This window comes from Macaca fascicularis, chromosome 14 (genome assembly GCF_037993035.2).
Source record: "Macaca fascicularis isolate 582-1 chromosome 14, T2T-MFA8v1.1".
NCBI lineage: Eukaryota > Metazoa > Chordata > Mammalia > Primates > Cercopithecidae > Macaca > Macaca fascicularis.
The window spans coordinates 15,782,786-15,803,483 of NC_088388.1; the positions used below are offsets into that span (position 1 = coordinate 15,782,786).

Consider the following 20,698-nt stretch of genomic DNA (forward strand, 5'->3'; position numbering starts at 1 on the left):
ACTGCACTCCAGCCTGGGTGACAGAGCAAGACTCTGTCTTTAAAAAAAAAAAAAAAAAGTGGCCAAGTGAAGTCCCAGCTTTGACCTCTGTCACAAAGTACATCAGTATCAAGAAACTTGTGAGATAGGGCCTTTACACAACATTCTGTGTAACATTTCACTGTATTTAGATACGGCACAGAGAGAAGTGTTTTTAAGATCATAGATCTTGTCTACGGCCATACCACCCTGAACGCACACAATCTCATCTGATCATAGATCTTAGCTATACATGATTCTCATGGATTGCAATCTATGAGAAAAGATCCATCTGTTTCACTCTCTAAACCTAACCTTGACACAACGCTTAGCATATAGGAGATGCTTGGCAAATATTTATTGAATGAAATAAAACAAATGGACCAATCCAGGAGGAAGAGAGAAGAGTAGGGTTTGTGTATCTAGCTCAATGCAGTGAATAAGAACAGGGAAATAAAGTGTTGCTGACCAAGTAGCCAGGTTTTTCTACATAGATAAAAATCACCTCAAGCAGGGCTATCAAAACTCTTTGGAAAGTAAACTCTAAACAGCTTTTTGGCTTTGTACTTCCATCCTCTAGTCTAACACTACAATTGTTAGACACAAATCAAGCTTTAAAAGGTAGATTTCCTGGTCTCACTAGCCCATGAAAGTTTTCATACCCAAGTCCTAGTTCAATAAAACAAGACAGGACCATCATCAGAAGCAGCTATATAATTTTAATCTAAAGATTTGGGCATACAGAAAGCATTTCACATAAATTCTCTTTAGTCTTTAATTATATGACAGGACATAACAACCTCAGAAAAATAAGTCTCTTCCCATAGATCTTAACCCTTGGTCTCTGCAGCAAAGACAGTTCCTGGTAATCCAGGTAATACGGTCTGTAAAATATTAATAAATAAGCCTGTCTACTGACTTCTGACTAAAGGACTGCATATAGCCTGAGAAGCAACATTATGGCCCAGTGGTCAGTACTTATATACATGGGCCTTTTGATCCTACATTTTCCTATTAGGTAGTTGGGATTGGTAGTTTCTAATCTTCTAGTCCTAAGTGTTATATTTAAAGAGGGCTACATATTACAGTGGACCTTATTCAATGTTAGTTTTGTCAAATGTTGCAAAAGAATCCCAGTAATTAAAGTCATTAATTCTTTATGCTTCAGTTTCCTATCTCTTAAGTTAGCAATAAGCTCCCATGTTCAACGTCAGCCACATTCAATTTTTAAGAATCTTCAGAAGAAAAAAATGTTTCACATATAGTTAACAAGAATGTTGCTTAATAAGACTTGGGGCTGAGCTCAAAATAAATCCTGGTATAACCTCCTTCTGGTTGCTCTGGAAAGGACACTGATACATAAGGAAGTAACAAAGATGAAAAGCAGGGAAGAAATAACAGCTTGAAGTGAAGAAATGACACAGACCCCCCACATACACACTTTAAAAACTTTATTTATATAAAAAACTCATTTGTTTTTAAAAGCATTAACAAGACAGAAAGAAAAGAGAAAAGGTATGGAGCAGAACACAGGCCCCTTAGTAGTGTTCGGTGGGAAGGTGGGATTTTTGGTTCTCTGGAATTGAATGTTTAGTGTTTTTATAAACAAAAGAGGAAAAAAAAAGTTAAAGGTCCCCAAAAGCCCATGGCTGTTCTATTACCCACACCCCACCGAGAAAAAAGAGCACCAGGAAAAGAGCAGAAGAGGACAAAAGAAATCAAGAGTGGAGCCAGGTCTGGATGGGGCAATTTCCCCTGTGCAGTATGCTCTTAGGGGTCACAGAGAGCAAAAGGCTCCTTTTTGCCAGAAAAGGTAGATGAAAGTGGGAAGAAATGGAAAGCGGGGAAAGGGTAAATGAGAAATTTTAATGCACGAGTAAAGGGGGTGGTGGGTTGTGCACTTTTCTCCTACCCCATAGCCTCAATATATAAGGGAAGGGGAAGAGAGGGATAAAGTTGCATGGAACAGAGCTTTTAGATTAGATTAAGGGGAGTAGAAGGCAAATAAGGAAAAGGATTAAAAATAATAATAATAATCAACCCGCATAGCAGCTGATTTCTCTAGCCCAACCTGCTAATTAATATATGCTAAAGTGAGAGGAGGCAATACTGGAGGGAGGGGACAATTGGGGAGACCACTTCCCTGTAACTCCTTCAGAGATGATGGTAAATTCTGGGCACCTAAGGAGTAAGAGTCACACCACTCACCTCCCTTACCAACCTTACTTTGAGATTCATCAGAATAGAATTTTGGCAAAATCCCACCCACATGCTGTTGAGCAAAAGCTTGCTATGACTGAAATCATGGCTATACCAATCCTCAGTGAAGAATCTGAGGTTCTCTAGGTCACTTCTCTTCTTTCTGCTATTTAGGGCCAATAGTAGGTAAGAAAGCAACAAAATATAATTTGCAAAATTATGAGAAATGAGACTGCAGAGGCAAAGAAAGGCACATGGAAGGGCGGGAGGAGATGCACCCCAGGCCAAAGGCACAAAGAAGAGGCAAAGCCAGGGGCAATCCCCACCTTGTAAGGGTAAAAGGGACAGGAGTTATGTACATCAAGTCCTTTAGTTTGCCAACCAATCCAGGGCAGAGGCAAGGGACAGGCCTATAAGGATAGGAAAAGGAGAAACAGGGGAGTGGGGAAGCCAGTTTCAGACTAATCGTTTCATGTACATTCCTACTAGCTCCTCCTAGAGGTCTTCTTCTTCCCAAAAACACATCTTTCTGCTCCTTCTCAACCAAAAGTCTTCCTTGACATTCTCCCCTTTCTATAGCCTCTTGGAAATGGCCAGGCCAACTCAGCAGACATATCACAGGGCGGGAGAAGTGGGTTAAGGACAGCCTCTGTTTAAGGGGCAGCAGCAATAGCCCAGGGTTGGCATGAGGCTTGCAGAAGAGATGGAGTCTGTAGGTTCTTGATGGTCCCTGCCTTGGAGATGAGGAGAGCAAGGTTTCTTAATCCCAGTTCTAGGAGACCTTCACTTACTCAAGGGTCCTTTGCCAGGTGGCATGTGCCAATGTTGCCAGCCTTCTTTGCTTCAAAATAGCCATTAGGAATAAGGGAAGAGTTCACACTTTCCCCCCTCTAAAAGAAAATAAAAGTCCCTTCCCCACCAGGAAAAAAATCTTGATTAAGAATCATCAGTTTATCAGACTGCTGGACATTGCATATACAGCATGTAACTTCCAATTCTTCCCACAGCTTCCAGTGAAGATTGCTATTCTCTCCATCCCTCCCTCCACAAAAGGCCAAGAGTTCCAGGGAGAACTGGCAAAAAGAACTAATCTGCAGCAGTTTCTCAAAATATGCAAATAACTGAGTCAGGCTTCTTGGGAGAAAATGGAGAGAATGGGGGAGGGGGAAGCGTTGAGACAATTAAACTTCACCGGAAGAAGTTGGGAATTGATGGAAAGAAGGCAGCCACGTAGGGCTGTAAGGGCAGGAGGCAGCCTGGCAGTTGGCACAATAGTCCAGCGAAGAAAAAGGAAAATCATCAGTCAATTTCACCACCAAAAAATAAAAGTACATATAAGCCCAGATGGAATGGAGACAGTGGTGCTAAATCTTCTGCTGTGGAGAAAAAAGAGAAAGAGAGGATGTTAGCGGGGTTGGGATTAAGGAGACCCCCCCCTCAAAAAAAGCTGAGCAAATCTGGAAACAGGAAAGCAGCACATAATGGAGAATCAGATTACCAGCTGCATGTCCCAGACTCTTAAGAGGTAATAATCACAAAAGCAGAACCCCTCGAGCCCCATGTGGCTGAGACTAGTTAGCCTCTGGCCTGATCAGATCAGCGTGATTGACAAATTGCTGGCACACAGGAGCCTCCTTCCTCAAGGACAATCTTGGGGGTGACTGAAGGACATACCATGGAGGGGTAAGACACTTGGCCCCCCTCATCATCCAAAACCAACACATCCAACTCTTCCTCCAGAGATTCCTGCCCCTCGTCCTGCTGTGAACACATGCAATTTGTTAGTATGAGTAGAGACAGGAACCTCATGTGTGTGCCAGACCTGGGGAAACTCTGAAAATTTGTAAACTCAAACAAAACAAGATATAATAGTAAGAGAAGGGCAAAACATTCATAAACAGGGAGGAAGAGGAAAAAGGTAATGTTTGAAAATAGATCAGTTAGTGTTAGTCATATCAGTAACACTTTTACAGACATGCTTCCCCCATTTTGACCACTGCAGAATAACGGCCCATGAAATCCCAACATGAGTCAAAACCCTTACTTTTTCCTAAAAACCCCTACCAGAAAAGGATGCGATCTTTCTCTGTATTTTTTTTTGTATTTCACAAAACACATAGGATTCAAAATAGAACTAGCCTTAGACAGATAGCAGTATATAAAAAGAATTTACCATCAAGGGTGTTGTTCCCTTCAATGGCTCCATGTCGCCTAGATCCCCCGATCGATCCAGTGTTCTATTGTGGTCTCCTCTCTCATTTGGTGTGGAATAGTTGTTATCTGGTTAAAAAAAAAAAAAATTGTACGCAGAAATATGACATTCCCCTCTACTGTACAATATATATCAAGCAGATGGGTGTAATTAGGCACCACTGTTGGGAACTGAGCTTGCCAAATGCTCCAGAAAGGCACTGAAGTCTGATAGTCCCAACTTAAAGAACTTGAATCTGGCTGACCGCGGTGGCTCATGCCTGTAATCCTAGCACTTTGGGAGGCTGAGACGGGCAGATCACTTAAGGCCAGAAGTTCAAGATCAGCCTGGCCAAATGGCGAAACCCCATCTCTACTAAAAATATAAAAATTAGCCAGGTGTGATGGTGTACACCTGTAGTCCCAGCTACTCAGGAGGCTGAGGTATGAGAATCACGCCACTGCACTCCAGCCGGGAGTGAAAGAGTGAGACTCTGTCTCAAAAACAGAACTTGAATCTTGAATCTAAGATGGAAGGCAATATGTATAAAATACCCAGAATATGGCATAATAAAGCTAAACAAGAGGTCTGTCTGAAAATGGTATTGGAATTAAAAGAAGAGCAAGTGAAATATGCTGCAATCGTTAGAAAGGACCTGACAAGGGAGAACAGGACTTGAGTTAAACCTTTGGAGACAAAAAGAATTTGGAAAAGCAAAAGGGAAGGACATACCAGTAAGAGGTACTACATGAGCAGAATCAAACTACAGAGTGAAAAGACAGAATAGCAAGCAGAATAGTTAGGCAGAAACAGAATGTATCCATTCACTCCGGAGAAGGAGACTGGGGTAGGAATATAATGGGCTATAAGTTTAGGGACACAAACTTGAATGTGTAGTAACGGGAGAGGCATAGAAAGATTTCTGAAAACGTTTGAGCATGTAGGAATGTGAAAAAAGTAGACAGATCAGATTTTATTAAATTTCCTTACATACTTCAAAATGGAAATGATCAGCCAATGCTCTCCCAGGATGGTAAATGGTTAAGGGTGTTAGAAAAAAAACTGTAGAGCTAGACAGCTCTCCTTAGCCCAGTGAAATATTACTCCACATCCTTAGGCAGGAATTAATCACATACCTAGCGATTTTGTGTTTGATCCCATATTGCTCATCTGAATTTCTTCCCGATCAGGTTTCTTATCTGTATGAAGTCAGAAAGTTATCCATGTCAAAAACAATTCTTCAAAATCTGTCCACATCATGAAAATTGCTCTCTGGTCCTCCTTTCTTCCCTTCATTCACACTTCTACTTAGCACCAACTATGTGCACCACAATGCCTGGATAATTTTTAAGTTTTTTGTAGAGATGAGGTCTCACTGCATTGCTCAGACTGGTCTCAAACTCCTGGGCTCAAGCGATCCTTCCACCTCAGTCTCCCAAAGTACTGGGATTACAGGTGTGAGCCATCACACCTGGCCCCTAGAGACTCTTAAATCAAAAAACAATTCCATCTAAACCAGCAGTTTTCAAATTATTTGGTCTCAAGGTCCTTTTACAGTATTAAGAATTATGAGGATCTAAAGAACCTTCATTGGTGTGAGTTATATGTATTAACTGTTACCATACTGAGAAGTTTAAAGTATCTATTTCACTTAAGTAAACTTATTACATGTTACCATAAACAATCTTTAATAAAATCCTTTACATTTTTGCACATCTCTTTGAAGTTTAGCTTAGATTCTCATATCTGCTTCTGCATTCAATCTGTTGTGATGTTATTATAGTTAATGTATATCAAGAAAATCCAGCCTCACACAGATAAAAAGTTGGAAAAGAGAGGATGATTTTAAGTCTTTTCAGATAATTGTGGTTATTATTCTTTAATAGTATATTAATTAATAGTATTTTCTTAACGGTTGATAGTAATGTGGAATCTATAACTAACAATCTCTTCATACTGTTTAATTAAAATCCATCGGTCCTTCTTGCACTTTTAATGGATCAATTACCTATGTGCGATTTTGACATATGCATTTGTCACTTGCAAAATACTGCTTCAAGTTATCCAGATGTTCAAAATGCTAACACATAGCATTATACAATATTTTGAAATCACATTTGTTAATATCACTGTTCATTTCATAGAAAAGTCTTTTTTAATTTTATTCATGTATTTTTTGAGACAGGGTCTTGCTCTGTTGCCCAGGCTGGAATGCAGTGGCACAATCATGGCTCACTGCAGCCTTGACCACCTGGGCTCAAGTGATCCCCCTGCCTCAGCCTCCCAAGTAACTGGGACTACAGGAATGTGCCACCATGCCTGGCTAATTTTTTTGTACAGACATGGTCTCATTACGTTGCTCAGGCTAGTCTCAAACTCCTGGGCTCAAATGATCCTCCTGCCTCAGTCTCCCAAAGTACTTAAATTATAAGCATGATACACTGCACTCAGCCTAGAAAAGTCTTTTCAGTATTGGGAAGTTACCAGGCTCACAGTAGCAAATAAAAGTTTTTCAAAACTACAATTTCCACTTGAAAGCTCAGGCAGCAAACACTGTGTTCTTTTCCTCAAAGCAACAAGCTTATCGCATTCATTTTTTGAGGAAATGTCTGCCAAATGCGCACATCTGAATAATCCCTTTGTCTACCAGATGTTTTTTTCCAAGTAAAAATGGTGTTCCATTAAACAAAGTAGCTAGTGTGACTGGGTGCAGGATGTAATCCCAACACTTGGCCAAGGCAGGAGGATCACTTGACACCAGGAGTTCAAGACCAGCCTGGATAACATAGGGAGACCCCATCTCAAAATAAATAAATAAGCAATTAAAAAGTGGCTAGTCTAACTAGTAACTGAAACAATAACATAAGTACATTTCCTTAAGACAACCATCATGCTTTAATATGCTATTTCATCAGTACAGAATATTAAAAAGATGTATACTCAAGGGTAGAAAAATAATAAAAGTGATTTTTATTTTCTTATGAGATGGAGTCTCTACTCTGTTGCCCTGGCTGGAGTGCAATGGTGCGATCTCAGCTCACTGCAACCTCCGCCTCCTGGGTTCAAGTGGTTCTCCTGCCTCAGCCTCCTGAGTAGCTGGGATTACAGGGGTCTGCCACCACACCCAGCTAATTTTTGTATTTTTAGTAGAGATGGGGTTTCACCATGTTGGCCAGGCTGATCGTAAACTCATGACCTCAGGTGATCCGTCCTCCTCAGCCTCCCAAAGTGCTAGGATTACAGGCATGAGCTACCACACCTGGCCTGATTTTTTTTCTTCTCCAATTAAGTGAAAATGGCTCTCTGCTTTTACCTATGTGAGTGGCAATGAAGACTACAATGACTCATTCAGCTTTATGTCACTGCTAAGTCACCGGAAGCATCACTGCTTTCTGTGCCATAAGTACAAATGGTAACAGTCTTGGGACTCTCAGACCACACTTTAAGAACCAATAATCAAGGAAAAAAGCAAGTGTGATTAAGATAATAATGGTCACAATATACACTTCATGTGAAAAAGAAAAAAATTACAAAACAAAATATATAATTCATCTCAGAGGAAAAATGTGTTTGCTCACATGGTAAAAATGTTTAAAAAGATACAAGTGGTTTTCTCTGGATAATAGAAACAAGTGATTTTTTGTTATTTTTCTGATTGTTTATATTTTGTAATTTTAAAATAGTAATTATCTATTATAATATTCGGTATTAAATGGAAATTTAAAAGGAGAAAAAATAGAGAAAACAGACTAGAGTTCACTTTCCAGTGTTTTAAGTTCACAAGCAATGATAAGGGAATCACACTCAGGCTAATTACCTGTTTTGTTTTAATTTCTAATGCTTAGACCTACCCATTTCTGCATTAGGATCCTGGAGTGGAGAATTATTCCCCTCCCCCAAAAGACTACCCAATTCAGAAATAATATATATCCTATTTGTTAGTAAGCCACCTAGAACAGCAAGAGTGGCTAAAAGGAGAGGGTGTGCCTTCTGGATACTGCACCTGATTTTTGGTTCCGGTCAATGAGAGGGAGAGTACTATCATCGTATGAATGACTGCTCTGGCTTCGGGAAGCATTGTTTAGATTCACCTAGAGGCAAACACAAACGCAATAATATCACAGAATACTGAATTCACCCATATCTTATGCTCTAATGGGCATAAACCTCTAGGTTCCTATTCCCAAATAGAATTACAAAAAAGCAACTCATAAGAGTTGAATAAATAACCTAGATAGTGAAACAAACTAGGATATTATGGCTTCTATTTGTGTTCCAGAACAGGAGATTACAAAGGATCCAAATGTTGATACTATCAGAAGAAAATACAGTTTCAGAGAATAGTAAAAATTCTCTCAAAGGGCGATGGTAGATTTGGGCAAAAAGGCCATCATCCTTCATTATCACCTGCACCTAAAGTATGTTATGACGTAGAGGGATGCCTGAGCTGTGTCAGCAACAAATGAATTGTAGACACATCATCCTTTTGAGGAGTAAACCAAATGTTTTTTCTTTTTTTTTTTTTTTTTTTTTTGAGACAGGGTTTAGCTATGCTGCCCAGGCTGGAGTGCAGCAGTGTGATTTCAGCTCACTGCAACCTCCACCTCCTGGGCTCAAGCGATCCTCTCACCTCAGCCTCCTGAGTTGCTGGGACTACTGGCAAATGACACAACTGGCTACTTATTTTATTTCTATTTTTGGTAGAGATGGGTTTCACCATGTTGCCCAGCCTGGTCTCACACTCCTAGGCTCAAGCAATCCACCTGCCTCAGCCTCCCAAAGTGTTCAAATTACAGGTTTGAGCCAACACGCCTGGCCAGATAATTCCTAATGAAGAAATATGGGTCAAAAATAGATTCAACATGAGGCCAGGTGCAATGGCTCACGCCTGTAATCCTAGCACTTCGGGAGGCCGAGGCAGGCGGATTGCCTAAGCTCAGAGTTCAAGATTAGCCTGGCCAACATGCTGAAACCTCATCTCTACTAAAAATACAAAAAATCATCTGGGTATGGTGGTGTGCGCCTGTAGTCCCAGCTACTGGGGAGGCTGATGCACAAGAATCACTTGAACCCGGGAGGTGGAGGTTGCAGTGAGCCAAGACTGCACCACTTCACTCCAGCCTGGGCGACTGAGTAAGACTCTGTCTCCAAAAAGAAAAAAAAAAATAGATTTAACATGATGGTGAAACAGCAGAAACCAAAGACAACAGAAGCATTATCCTGGGACCAAGAAAAAAAAAAAAAAAGTAAAAGTCTTGGTCTCAAAAGTTACTATACCTGAAAGTCTGATTTCTTCCATCCTTCTTTCTCCAGTGGCTTCCGCAGTTCCTTATATCCCCAGATTGTTTGTAATACAAGTGCTGCTGCTCGAACTTCTTTTTCTGAGCGGTTCCTTTGGAGGAAAGTAACACCATATGGAATTTGGATATAAGACCAGGAAAAAAGCTTAGACCCTATATCGTCTAATAACATAAGAATATAAATGCCAGGGGCAGGGCATGGTGGCTTATGCCTGTAATCCCAGCACTTTGGGAGGCCAAGGCAGGTGGATCACCTGAGGTCAGGAGATGGAGACCATCCTGGATAACATGGTGAAACCCCATCTCCACAAAAATATAAAAAAGTAGCTGGGCATGGTGGCACACACCTGTAGTCCCAGCTACTCAGGAGGCTGAGCCAGGAGAATCGCTTGAACCCGGGAGGTGGAGGTTGCAGTGAGCTGAGATTGCACCACTGCACTCCAGCCTGGGTGACAGAGCGAGACTCTGTCTCAAACAAGAATATAAATGCCAAAATGGGTTAAATCAAATTTTTACCAAATCCTGTATTCTACCCCAAATAGTGACACAAAAAAAGTCTGACATAAGAGCCTATTAATTTATGGATCAACATCAAGACAGGTAATAGAGCAATAGCTCTTCACACTTTACATGTAAATAAGGGGAAATTTCCTTTTTTTTTTTTTGAGATGAAGTGTCGCTTTGTCGCCCAGGCTGGAGTGCAGTGGCGCGGTCTTGGCTCACTGCAAGCTCCGCCTCCCAGGTTCACACCATTCTCCTGCCTCAGCCTCCCGAGTAGCTGGGACTACAAGCGCCTGCCACCACACCTGGCTAATTTTTTCTATTTTTAGTAGAGACAGGGTTTCATCATGTTAGCCAGGATGGTCCCGATCTCCTGACCTCGTGATCTGCCCACCTTGGCCTCCCAAAGTGCTGGGATTACAGGCGTGAGCCACCGCGCCCAGCTTCCTTTTTCTTAGTAACCAAAAGAAGGAAACAACTCCCCACTCACTCAAATTCTTCTGATTGTAATTTTAGGTGGTAAGCTCACCCTGATTTGTTGATCAACACCAGCTTCTCAATACCCTGTGTCTCTCGAAGCTTTTTGGCAGCCTCCAAGTTCTCGGCGATAACCTCATTGATAGTGTTCAAAATAGAGACTACAGTGTCCTCAGAGAAATTCCAAGAGGAATTCTGCTGTCCTCCTGGCAGATTCTTTACCAAGTTAGGAACAGCATGTTTACCTAGTCAGAAAGAATGTATACAGGGAGAAAAGATCAAGTCAGGTCATGAAGAGCCTTACATTATACTTAATTGCATTAATCATATCAAGTGTAGGTGCTGTCCATAAGAATCAACTTCATTATCCTATAGGATTATCATCTCAAAAGGGCTAAGGACCTGAAATAGCCATGGATTTACTGTCCTACCTATTCCTTTATTTCTTTTCTACTTCAACCACATTGAAAGTATAAATACTGTATATTAGATAAGCTACACAGTCCTTTCAGATACTCTAATGAAAATATCTTGAATATTATAATAATTTGATAGAAGAGTTATTATGAATTTAAAATATAAATAAACAACTGGGCTCCGCTACTAACTAGCTACATTAACTCTGGGCAATTTACTTAACTTCCATGAGTTAAGTAATTTCCTTATCCTATAAAAAAAAATGGACCTTTGTAAAGTGGTGAGGATTAAATGAAAACACAGAAGCATTTAACAATGCCTAGTAACAAAGTAAGTGCTCAATAAATAATAGCAATTATTATTCTATTTTTGAAGAGTTGTCATTTGTTTGCTTTCCAAGAACCATTAAATTAAAACCATTACCAACTCTCGCATTCATGAACTATGAAGCGGGGGAGGGTCCTTCCCTTCAGTCATTTCAATAAATTCAATAAATTATAGGCATCTGCTGGACTACAAACACTGTACTAAATTTTGAGGTAATAGTGAGCATTCAACTCCTCACCAATTAATTCTTTGTTGCGAGCATCCACAGCCAGGTTTCTCAGTGCTCCAGACGCAGCTTTCACCACCCGTTCATGTTCATTAGTCAGGAGGTCAGCTATGGCAGAAAGAGCCTTCTCTTGACGCAGAGCAGAGCGAATGTATCGACCATACTAGAATAGCACATAGAAAGGGGTAGAACAAATTACAAATGGCAGCAAACTAGTTATCTAAGTTTTCCCATCTCCAAATCCATTTTCTAAAAGGTACTTTACCGTCCAGCGCCCAGCACACAAATTCTGGATAGCTCCAGCTGAGGCTTCTAAGATGGCAGGAGTCTTGCTCTCCTTAAGAAGTGAGATGTATATCCGAACCACCTCTGGCTGAAATAAGAGCTCATAGCCTGCACAAAAGAGAAAAAGAAGGCAGAAGGTGCTAATCAGTACCAATAAACCAGGCTCTAGCTGGCTGGAGTTCAGCCTTAATACTCCCGATTGATGTTCTATACCATCAGGTTCCCTAAACTCTCTCACACTCTCTACAGCAAATTTAGAGGCCAAATTCCATGTCTTAAGAATAATGAGGCCAGGCGCAGTGGCTCAACACCTGTAATCCCAGCACTTAGGAGGCCAAGGCGGGCAGATCACGAGGTCAGGAGATTGAGACCATCCTAGCTAACACGGTGAAACCCCGTCTCTACTAAAAATACAAAAAATTAGCTGGGCGTGATGGCGGGCGCCTATAGTCCCAGCTACTCGGGAGGCTAAGAGCAGGAGAATGGCGTGAACCTGGGAGGCGGAGCTTGCAGTGAGCCGAGTTCACGCCACTGCACTCCAGCCAGAGTGAGACTCCGTCTCAAAAAAAAAAAAAAAAGACTAATGAATCCATGGTAAGATTGGAACAAATATCAACTCATTATACTCAACTCCTCTCTTTCCTTCCTTCTTGCCTCCTCTCCCATAGCTTTGCCTTTGGTTCTACCATGAGCGCTCAGGGGCTCCATTTAGCTCATTGACAGCACTCAAGGTTAAAAATTCCTCATCTCAAATCAATTATTTCTAACTTAACCCAGTCATTCTTCCCATCTTTGCAATTACTACGACGGTCCATTACAGATTAAACGTTTATAATTTTTATATCCATGGAGAGCTGTGAACTTTGGACTCACTGTATTGATGAATATAAAGATCCAAATTTCTTATAGTAAAGTGTAAAAATTATCTTTTCTTTTCTTTTGGAGACGAGTCTCTGTCACCCACGCTGGAGTGCAGTGGCGCGATCTCAACTCACTGCAACCTCCGCCTCCCGGGTTCAAGCGATTCTCCTGCCTCAGCCTCCAGAGTATCTGGGATTACAGGCACCCGCCACCATGCCCAGCTAATTTTTGCATTTTTAGTAGGGACAGGGTTTCACCATGTTGGCCAGGCTGGTCTCAAACGCCTGACCTCAGGTGACCTGCCCGCCTCAGCCTCACAAAGTGCTGGGATTACAGTCATGAGCCGCCGCCCCCAGCCTAAAAAGTATCTTTCTTAGTAAAGGAGCTTCTTTTAAAAGTGAGGTTTAAGTCTCAGGCACTGTAGTGGTCATTTATGGTTCCCAAATTTCTGCTCTAGACTACCATCAGGACCTTATTCTATCCTCAAGTAACCTGAATAACTGCCTTAACAAGTAGTCCTTTGTAAGTTACTGCTGTAATACTATACAGCTTCCCAATACTTTCACAATCATTTCAGTCTGTAAGTTGGAAAAGAGAGGACAATAAACATATTACATAAAGTCTGCTGTTAAGTTACCAAATATCTTATCTTTGTACTATGTTTATGAGACCTTTGGAGACTGAGAAGATAACTTACCCCGAGCTGGACTCGTTCTTTTAGGGAAATCCACTGTGTCATTTGCTGGATCCTCTATGGGTTTTTTCCCTATAAAAACGAAAAAGGGCAGGAAAAGGGGTAAGTCAGTTTAAAATAGAAAAGATTCCACCTGGCACATTTTTCATTCTTCGGTCAGAACCTTTTGATCACAGATGCACCACGAGGGACAAAGGGCAGGTGGGGGCAACTTGTTCCAGCAGGGGACTATTCAGAAACAAGGATAGAAAACAGGCAGCAGATAGGTAAGATGAGGATGACCATTGTTGATGCTATTGTCCTGAGCTCTGATAATGGGGACTGCTGCCCAGAAACAGCATGCCATGAGCTATTAGCTCCAAAGAGCTAAACCTGTTTCAGTGTCTTCCTCAACTGAACTTTCCTACATGCATAGACAGGGAAAGGTTAGGCAAGGACATACTAGGGAAGCTAAAACCAAAACATGCAAATTAGAAGTAGATAAGCACCTTAAAAGACTCCACTCACCTCTGGAGAACCACTCATCTTCCAGTGCATCACCCAAGGCAGAAAGCAGAGAAGAGAAAAGAAATAAGAAAAATGCAGGAGAAAGATGTCAGCAGAATCATGGGCAAATAAGCAGGGAAGCACAGAGAAGAAAAGAAAAACACAGAAAATGCAAAGGACGTATGGGGAAGAAGGTCCCAGATTAGTTGAGTTCTCATTTTCCACTGCCCCACTCATTGATACCACCACCACCACCACCATCACCCCACCACCAAACCTTGAATGAAGCACACAACACAGGAGAAGCAGCAAAGCAAAAAGACATCTGTAACCAGGCAGACTCCCATATTGCTTGCCAAGTATTTTGTATCTTAAGCTAAAGTGTTCCTTCCTTTCCCTGTCCCACATTAAAGAGTAAGAAACAGGAACCAAGACTCACCTTTGCCCTTCTTGGCCCCAAAGCAACTGGCAGCATGTGGCCCAGTATTGTTGGCAACATTGGGAGCTGCCTCTTGGTAACGCTCTGCCTGTGGGATCTCCCGGTGAACTTGATATGATAAGTTCCGAAGGAGGCAAACACAGTTTTCTACAAGCTTAGGTACACAAGATAAAAGGGCCAATGAGAAAAAAGAATGTCTGTTGTGATTTCTCCACAGGTTTCCATGACTCAGGTATTAAAATGTTGATATTCAAATGCATAACCCAATCCATAACTTCTCAGGATGCCTCTTAAGCGCTCCAGGCTTCTTGAAATCCCTGTAGCCTCAGGCTAATGGAAGGCCCAACTATGGACTTATTGGCTTCTGCCACTATTTGGTGTGTGACTGAAACTTGGATCATCATTCTTACTACTTAGACAATGTACAATTTTGGAAGACAGCTAAGCAGCTTTAAAATATATAGGTGACAGATTTTTAAAAAAAGAAAAAAAAGCTGGGCACAGTGACTCACACCTGTAATCCCAGCACTTTAGGAGGCTGAAGCAGGTGGATCACCTGAGGTCGGGAGTTCAAAACCAGCCTGGCCAACATGGTGAAACCCTGTCTCTACTAAAATACAAAAACTAGCTGGGCATGGTGGCAGGTGCCTATAATCCCAGCTACTCAGGGGCTGAAGCAGGAGAATCGCTTGAACCCAGGAGGGAGAGGTTGCAGTGAGCCGAGATCATGCCAATGTACTCCAGCCTGTGCGACAGAGCCAGACTCCATCTCTAAAAACAAACAAATGAACAAAACACATGTTTTCTTTTAAGTTGAATGCCCACTTTAAGGAGTAGGGGCTTGGCTGGGCACAGTGGCTAACGCCTGTAATCCCAACACTTTGGGAGGCTGAAGTGGATGGATCACGTGAGGTCAAGAGTTTGAGACCAGCCTGGCCAACATGGTGAAATGTACTAAAAATACAAAAATTAGCTGGGCGTGGTGGTGCACGCCTATAGTCCCATCTACTTGGGAGGCTGAGGCACGAGAATCACTTGAACCCAGGAAGCGGAGGTTGCAGTGAGCTGAGATCACATCACTGTACCCCAGCCTGGACAACAGAGTAAGACTCTGTCTCAAAAATAAGGGGTAGGGGCCAGTAAAAATAGTTAACATTACTTGAAAGCCTGAGATGATAGGTCTCTGAGCTACAGATACTTCATAGTTCTGGTGAATGGAATTCACTCAGTCATTAAAGGTAAGACAAGCACTTACCTTGCTGTCTGAATCCTTCTGCCCAATCTCAGCCTGAACAATGAAAATGAGGGCATCAACTAAACCATCACATTCCCGAAGTTTCCGGCGAGCTTCACTCCTCTCTGAGCTTACATTCCTGAGGGGAAACCAGAAGCTTCAAGATGACTCAAATCCAGAAATCCTCCCTTAAATATCCCTCAACACCTACAAGATTCCTGAATATTTTTTTCTACTCACTATAATAGCGAATACTTATCATAAGCAAGGTACTGCAGTTCAGAGAAAGTTGATTAACAGTCCCCACCTTCTGAATGTCTGTATCACTGTGGGGTAGGGGTTAATGATATATACCAGATGCAGTAATTCAAGATGGAATATACACTTCTTGTATGGAAGTATAATACATATGTAGAACAGAGCACACAGAGGTGTATTCCAAAGAGAGACAGATTATATAGCAGCATGTATAGCATATAAAAATAAGTCAGGAAAATTTTAATAAAATAAAGGCACTTGAGTTTAACTACAAAAAGATAAATAAGAAGAGAAAGGCATTCACGGAAAGAACAGACCTTCCTCACCCATGCCCTAACCTCCTAGTGCTCTGTACCTCTTTTGCTGCATTTATCACAGCCTGACTTGAAATACAGATAACTAGGGCAAGGACACAGACAAGTCCAGGACTAGACCACCTTACATGTGGTAGATGCTGAACAAAAGCTTACCAAAGTAGATGAACAAAGTCAAAGAGGCATAAAAGTGAAGAGGATGTGTGGGGAACAGCAAGAAAACTGACATAGGTACATGTGGTACGCATAAGAGAATAGCAACAAAGGTAGAAAGACAGGTTGGAGTTACAGTATGCAATACAGATAGGAATGGAGGCTAAAGAATAGGCTAAAGAATTTTAATTGTTTTTTAAGGAAATTTAAGTCAGTCCTCAAAAATTCACCTTCATATTCTCAAAGCCCCTATTGTTACCTAAGGCAGCCAGCTGTGTTGGTGAGCACCGATTCCCACTCAATATGGCGTGGCTTACAGTCTTCATTAGGTTCCCGCTCCCAACCAGAATGAGGAATGATCACTTCATCTGTCAAGGCATGCAGTGCATGGTCCACAATCTCCATTTTGATTGAGTCATGGGATGAAAGATTCCACAGGGTTCCTGGAAGAGACAACTCATCAGATGGCTCTTGAGCATTCAAGACAACATGTCTGAAGAACATCAAAGAGAATCCCCTATTATATCATTTCTCAGTCTTCCCCAGTGACCAAATACCTTGTAGTAATATTCAAGTTTTGTTTGTGAACCTCAGCAAGAAACATGTTCTATATTACAGCTCAAAATAAACATACAGATCATGAAATAAGGTTTTGTAAAGCAATATTTAACGATAAGCAATGCTCTCCGATCTATCTATACCAGAGTTTTTCAACCTCAGCACTACTGACATTTTGAGCCAGATAATTCTTTGCTATGAGGAGCTGTCTTGTCTATTGCTGGATGTTTAGCAGTATACCTAGCCTTTACTCACTAGATGCCAGTAGCACTCCCTCTCCCCTGTTCTAAGTTATAACAACCAAAAACATCTCCAACACTACAAATGTCCAAATGTCCTCAGGGCAGGACAGGCAAAATGGCCCACAACTGAGAAGCAATGGTCTATATTACTTTTTCTTTATTCCTTTCCCTTGGAATGCTGATTATGCTCCACAAAATTGTGTTTTATTCACTAATGGATCACACAAATAGATCACAACCCACAATCTGAAAAACTACTGCTCTAAATAAAGCAAGGACCACAAGCTTAAATGTCTATATGGGCCAAGCAGGTGAGTCAAGAGAGGAAGATATTTAAAAGAAATTACAAGCATGTGAAAAAATAGCAGTTGACAGCTCCATGTTTGGGAAACAACATCCTAAACGGCTGTAGTTGGTCAGATAATAGAATGTGTTGGAGATTAGTGTAAATTAGAGAACACATGCTCCAATCAGTTCAGACCAAATACTGCTAGAAAAGAAAAGAGATCCATTGTTAACAACTTTTCCACATTTTTAATAGAAGCCAAGAATCTGGAATTTTAAGTGAAATCTTCTGAATTTTAAACATCAGCAACCAGTTCTTTAAAATTTCAAAAATGCTGTGTGATCCAAACAAATCTGTGAGATGGATTTGACCCAAGGCCACCAGTTCACAACCTTTCATCAAAAGTAAAAGGTCTGGAAATCCCTCTAGTTCTTAACATCACTAGAGAGTAACAGTGACTTAGCAATTTTCCTTAGGCCTAGAACTCACCGGTAATGACTTCAGTAAGGTCCATATCACGAGCCTTTCGGAGCAATCGCACAAGGGCAGGCACACCATCACAGTTTTTTATGGCAATCTTGTTATCCTGGTCACGTCCAAAAGAGATATTCTTGAGAGCTCCACAGGCTCCAAGGTGCACTTCCTTTTTGGGATGGTCTAACAATCCCACCAGTACTGGGATGCCCTTGAGCTTCCGCACGTCAGTCTTCACCTTGTCATTGCGGTAGCATAAGTGTTGCAGGTATGCAGCTGCATTGGACTTGACAGCATCCAAGCGGAATCCAAGCATGGCGATCACCTCTGGCAGCTCTGGCTGTCTCCAATTAGGAGGTGGGGGCCCTCCTTTGCGCAGGCTATCCAAGCTTGCTAAACTTCCTCGCTCATGCTGGGCCAAAGGAGCCCAATAGTATTGATCCGATGGCACCTCCTCACCAATCATGTCTTCGTAGCTCCTGAGAAGTTTTGGAATAACCAAGAGAATACATCAAGTCATTATGGCTAGCTTCCTGGACATTCCCATTACCCTCATCTGCAAAGCAGGATTAACTGGAGTTTCAGTGTGCTCATCTTCTCTCTCCTTTGCATGAATAATATACTGATCAATTTTCCTCAATGGGTTAGGAAAAATAAAAGGTAATAATCTTAAAGGCACCTACAATTTAATTAAAACTACACTTTTTTCTTTGAAGTCTGCAGGGTTAGAAAGTAACAAGCATTCAGGAGAGGCTAATCAAAAAGAAAGAACCAAATCCTTATTATTTATCATTTACTTGAATGATACCTGACAGCTATTAACTTTTCTAGGTAGAGATCAGGATAAACTCTCAAAAAGCAGAATTAACCAAAGCAACTGACTCAATGCCACAGAAGTCTGAGAACAGTTCCTTAACCAAACAGGAAATTAGGCATTTACACACAGGAAACAACTGGCGGGTTAAGACCTTTAAATGCATTTCATATTTAAGCTTCTCCTTATCCTATTTTGGAAATTATAAAAGATGGATTGATAGAGAAAAACTAATAAAGGGCTTCCTGCTACATTATAGGAGGATCTGGGTTTGGTACTGATGAGGTATAAACTTGAAAAGTAATTTTCACAGTCATCCCAAGGTCATGTCTGCTACTCAACAAATGTGTTAGCGGTAAGATTCCATCCTCCAATTTCTAAAGACAGTACCTCCAGTTCTTTCAAAATTGAGCCTATTCACCAACATCACATTTGGGAAGCCCAGCCACTAGGAACAGAGAAAGCAATTGAAAGTAAGAAAAATCAAACCAGGAGACAATTCTTCCTGTTTCAGTACTACCAACAACCACTAGAGGGTGAGTCTGTCACACTATTATTTATTCATAACTACCAGGAAGAAAGAAACCCATTATCTGTGAGCTCATCTCTTCTGGCTCCCACAGGAGAGGAGAATCTATTGTGTGGAGCTCTCCAAATAAGCCGTTGTTTGTTCTACAAAACCACTCCCACTGTCACCAAATACTCAAAGTTGCCCTGAGCAGAAGGGCTGCCTCACAGGTATCAACATCAACTATGCAACAGTGATTCAGATGGACAAAGTATTTAGTAAAACATGACCAAGATGGTCTTAAAATAACACGGAAACAGGACCAGGCGTGGTGGCTCACATCTGTAATCCCAGCACTTTGGGAGGCTGAGGTGGGCGGATTACCTGAGGTCAGAAGTTCAAGACCAGCATAGCCAACATGGCAAAACCGTATCTCTACTAAAAATATAAAAATTAGCTGGGCGTGGTGGTGGGCACCTGTAATCCCAGCTACTTGGGAGGCTGAGGCAGGAGAATCACTTGAACCCAGGAGGTGGAGGTTGCAGTGAGCTGAGATCGCACCACTGCACTCCAGCCTGGGCAACAGAGCAAGACTCCATCTCAAAAAACAAACAAACAAACAAACACAGAAACAAAATGAATAGCTTAGATAGCTAAGTTTTAAAAGTAGGCTATTGAGCAGTATGTTAAGATTTCCTTTTTGTAGAGGGAAAATAGGATACAGTTACATGTACAATAAAAAAACCTCAAAGGATATGCACCAAAATGTTAACAGTGGTTCTTTATTAATAGATGGTATGCTTTTCTGGGTTTTTCAGGCTCCGTATTGAACATGCTTAACCTCTATTATTAATATACAAAATTATAAGAACAATTACCATAACCAAAATTTCCAAATAACTCTATCTTATATCTTTTTCTATATAGAGGCAGTGGATTGGGCATTCTTTCCTCTGTTTTACAAGTAACAAAGCTGTGCCCAGGAAGACCAAATGACTTGCTTGAGGCTACTTAGCTAGTGGCAAAGGCACAACTAGAACCAAGGTCTCAGGGTTCAGTGCTTTTTCCACTAATCACTGCCTCACTGTTTAAGTTTGACCTCGTATTACTCTTCTAGCCTGGAACAGGAAGCAGCAAATATTCTTGCTAGTCAAGCAGGTTTCCAAGTCCATTGCTACCCTGGAACAAACCCAAGAACGGCCCAAAACTCTATGTGAACTAGCACAACTAGGGACGGCAGAGAATGACCTGGCCACCCACACCCATCTGGGTCCAATCACTCTTTACTAATGAGGAAGTCAGAAAAAGCAGACTTGCAGTAGAGCCAACACCCTGGACAGACTGCTTCAATGATGGCTGTTATCTACCACTGTTCTAGGTTGCACCAGCCGAGGTCTGGTGCTCCTGGAGGAATAAAAATGACTCACATGGGAGTT

General features: G+C 41.4%; 1 protein-coding gene across 46 annotated transcripts in view; it reads right to left on the reverse strand.

Annotated features, from left to right (window-relative positions):
* Positions 1–717: 717 nt before the first annotated feature.
* Positions 718–20,698, reverse strand: part of CTNND1 (catenin delta 1) — a 58,738-nt gene continuing 38,757 nt past the window's right edge. For 9 of the 46 annotated variants that reach the window (XM_065528173.1, XM_074013575.1, XM_074013581.1 and 6 more), the window contains 13 exons: positions 17,956–18,419; positions 16,640–16,823; positions 15,677–15,794; positions 14,422–14,575; positions 13,500–13,568; positions 11,922–12,049; positions 11,669–11,819; positions 10,739–10,931; positions 9,686–9,800; positions 8,412–8,499; positions 5,545–5,607; positions 4,391–4,497; positions 718–3,593 (listed from right to left, as the gene is read on the reverse strand). In XM_065528173.1, coding sequence (XP_065384245.1) covers positions 3,582–3,593; positions 4,391–4,497; positions 5,545–5,607; positions 8,412–8,499; positions 9,686–9,800; positions 10,739–10,931; positions 11,669–11,819; positions 11,922–12,049; positions 13,500–13,568; positions 14,422–14,575; positions 15,677–15,794; positions 16,640–16,823; positions 17,956–18,419 — 1,846 coding nt within the window. In that variant the 3' untranslated portion in view covers positions 718–3,581. Of the gene's footprint in view, positions 3,594–3,891; positions 3,979–4,390; positions 4,498–5,544; positions 5,608–8,411; positions 8,500–9,685; positions 9,801–10,738; positions 10,932–11,668; positions 11,820–11,921; positions 12,050–13,499; positions 13,569–14,003; positions 14,022–14,421; positions 14,576–15,676; positions 15,795–16,639; positions 16,824–17,955; positions 18,420–20,698 lie in introns of all 46 variants that reach the window. The other 37 variants (XM_005577828.4, XM_015434697.3, XM_005577813.4 and 34 more) reach the window with 13 other exon arrangements.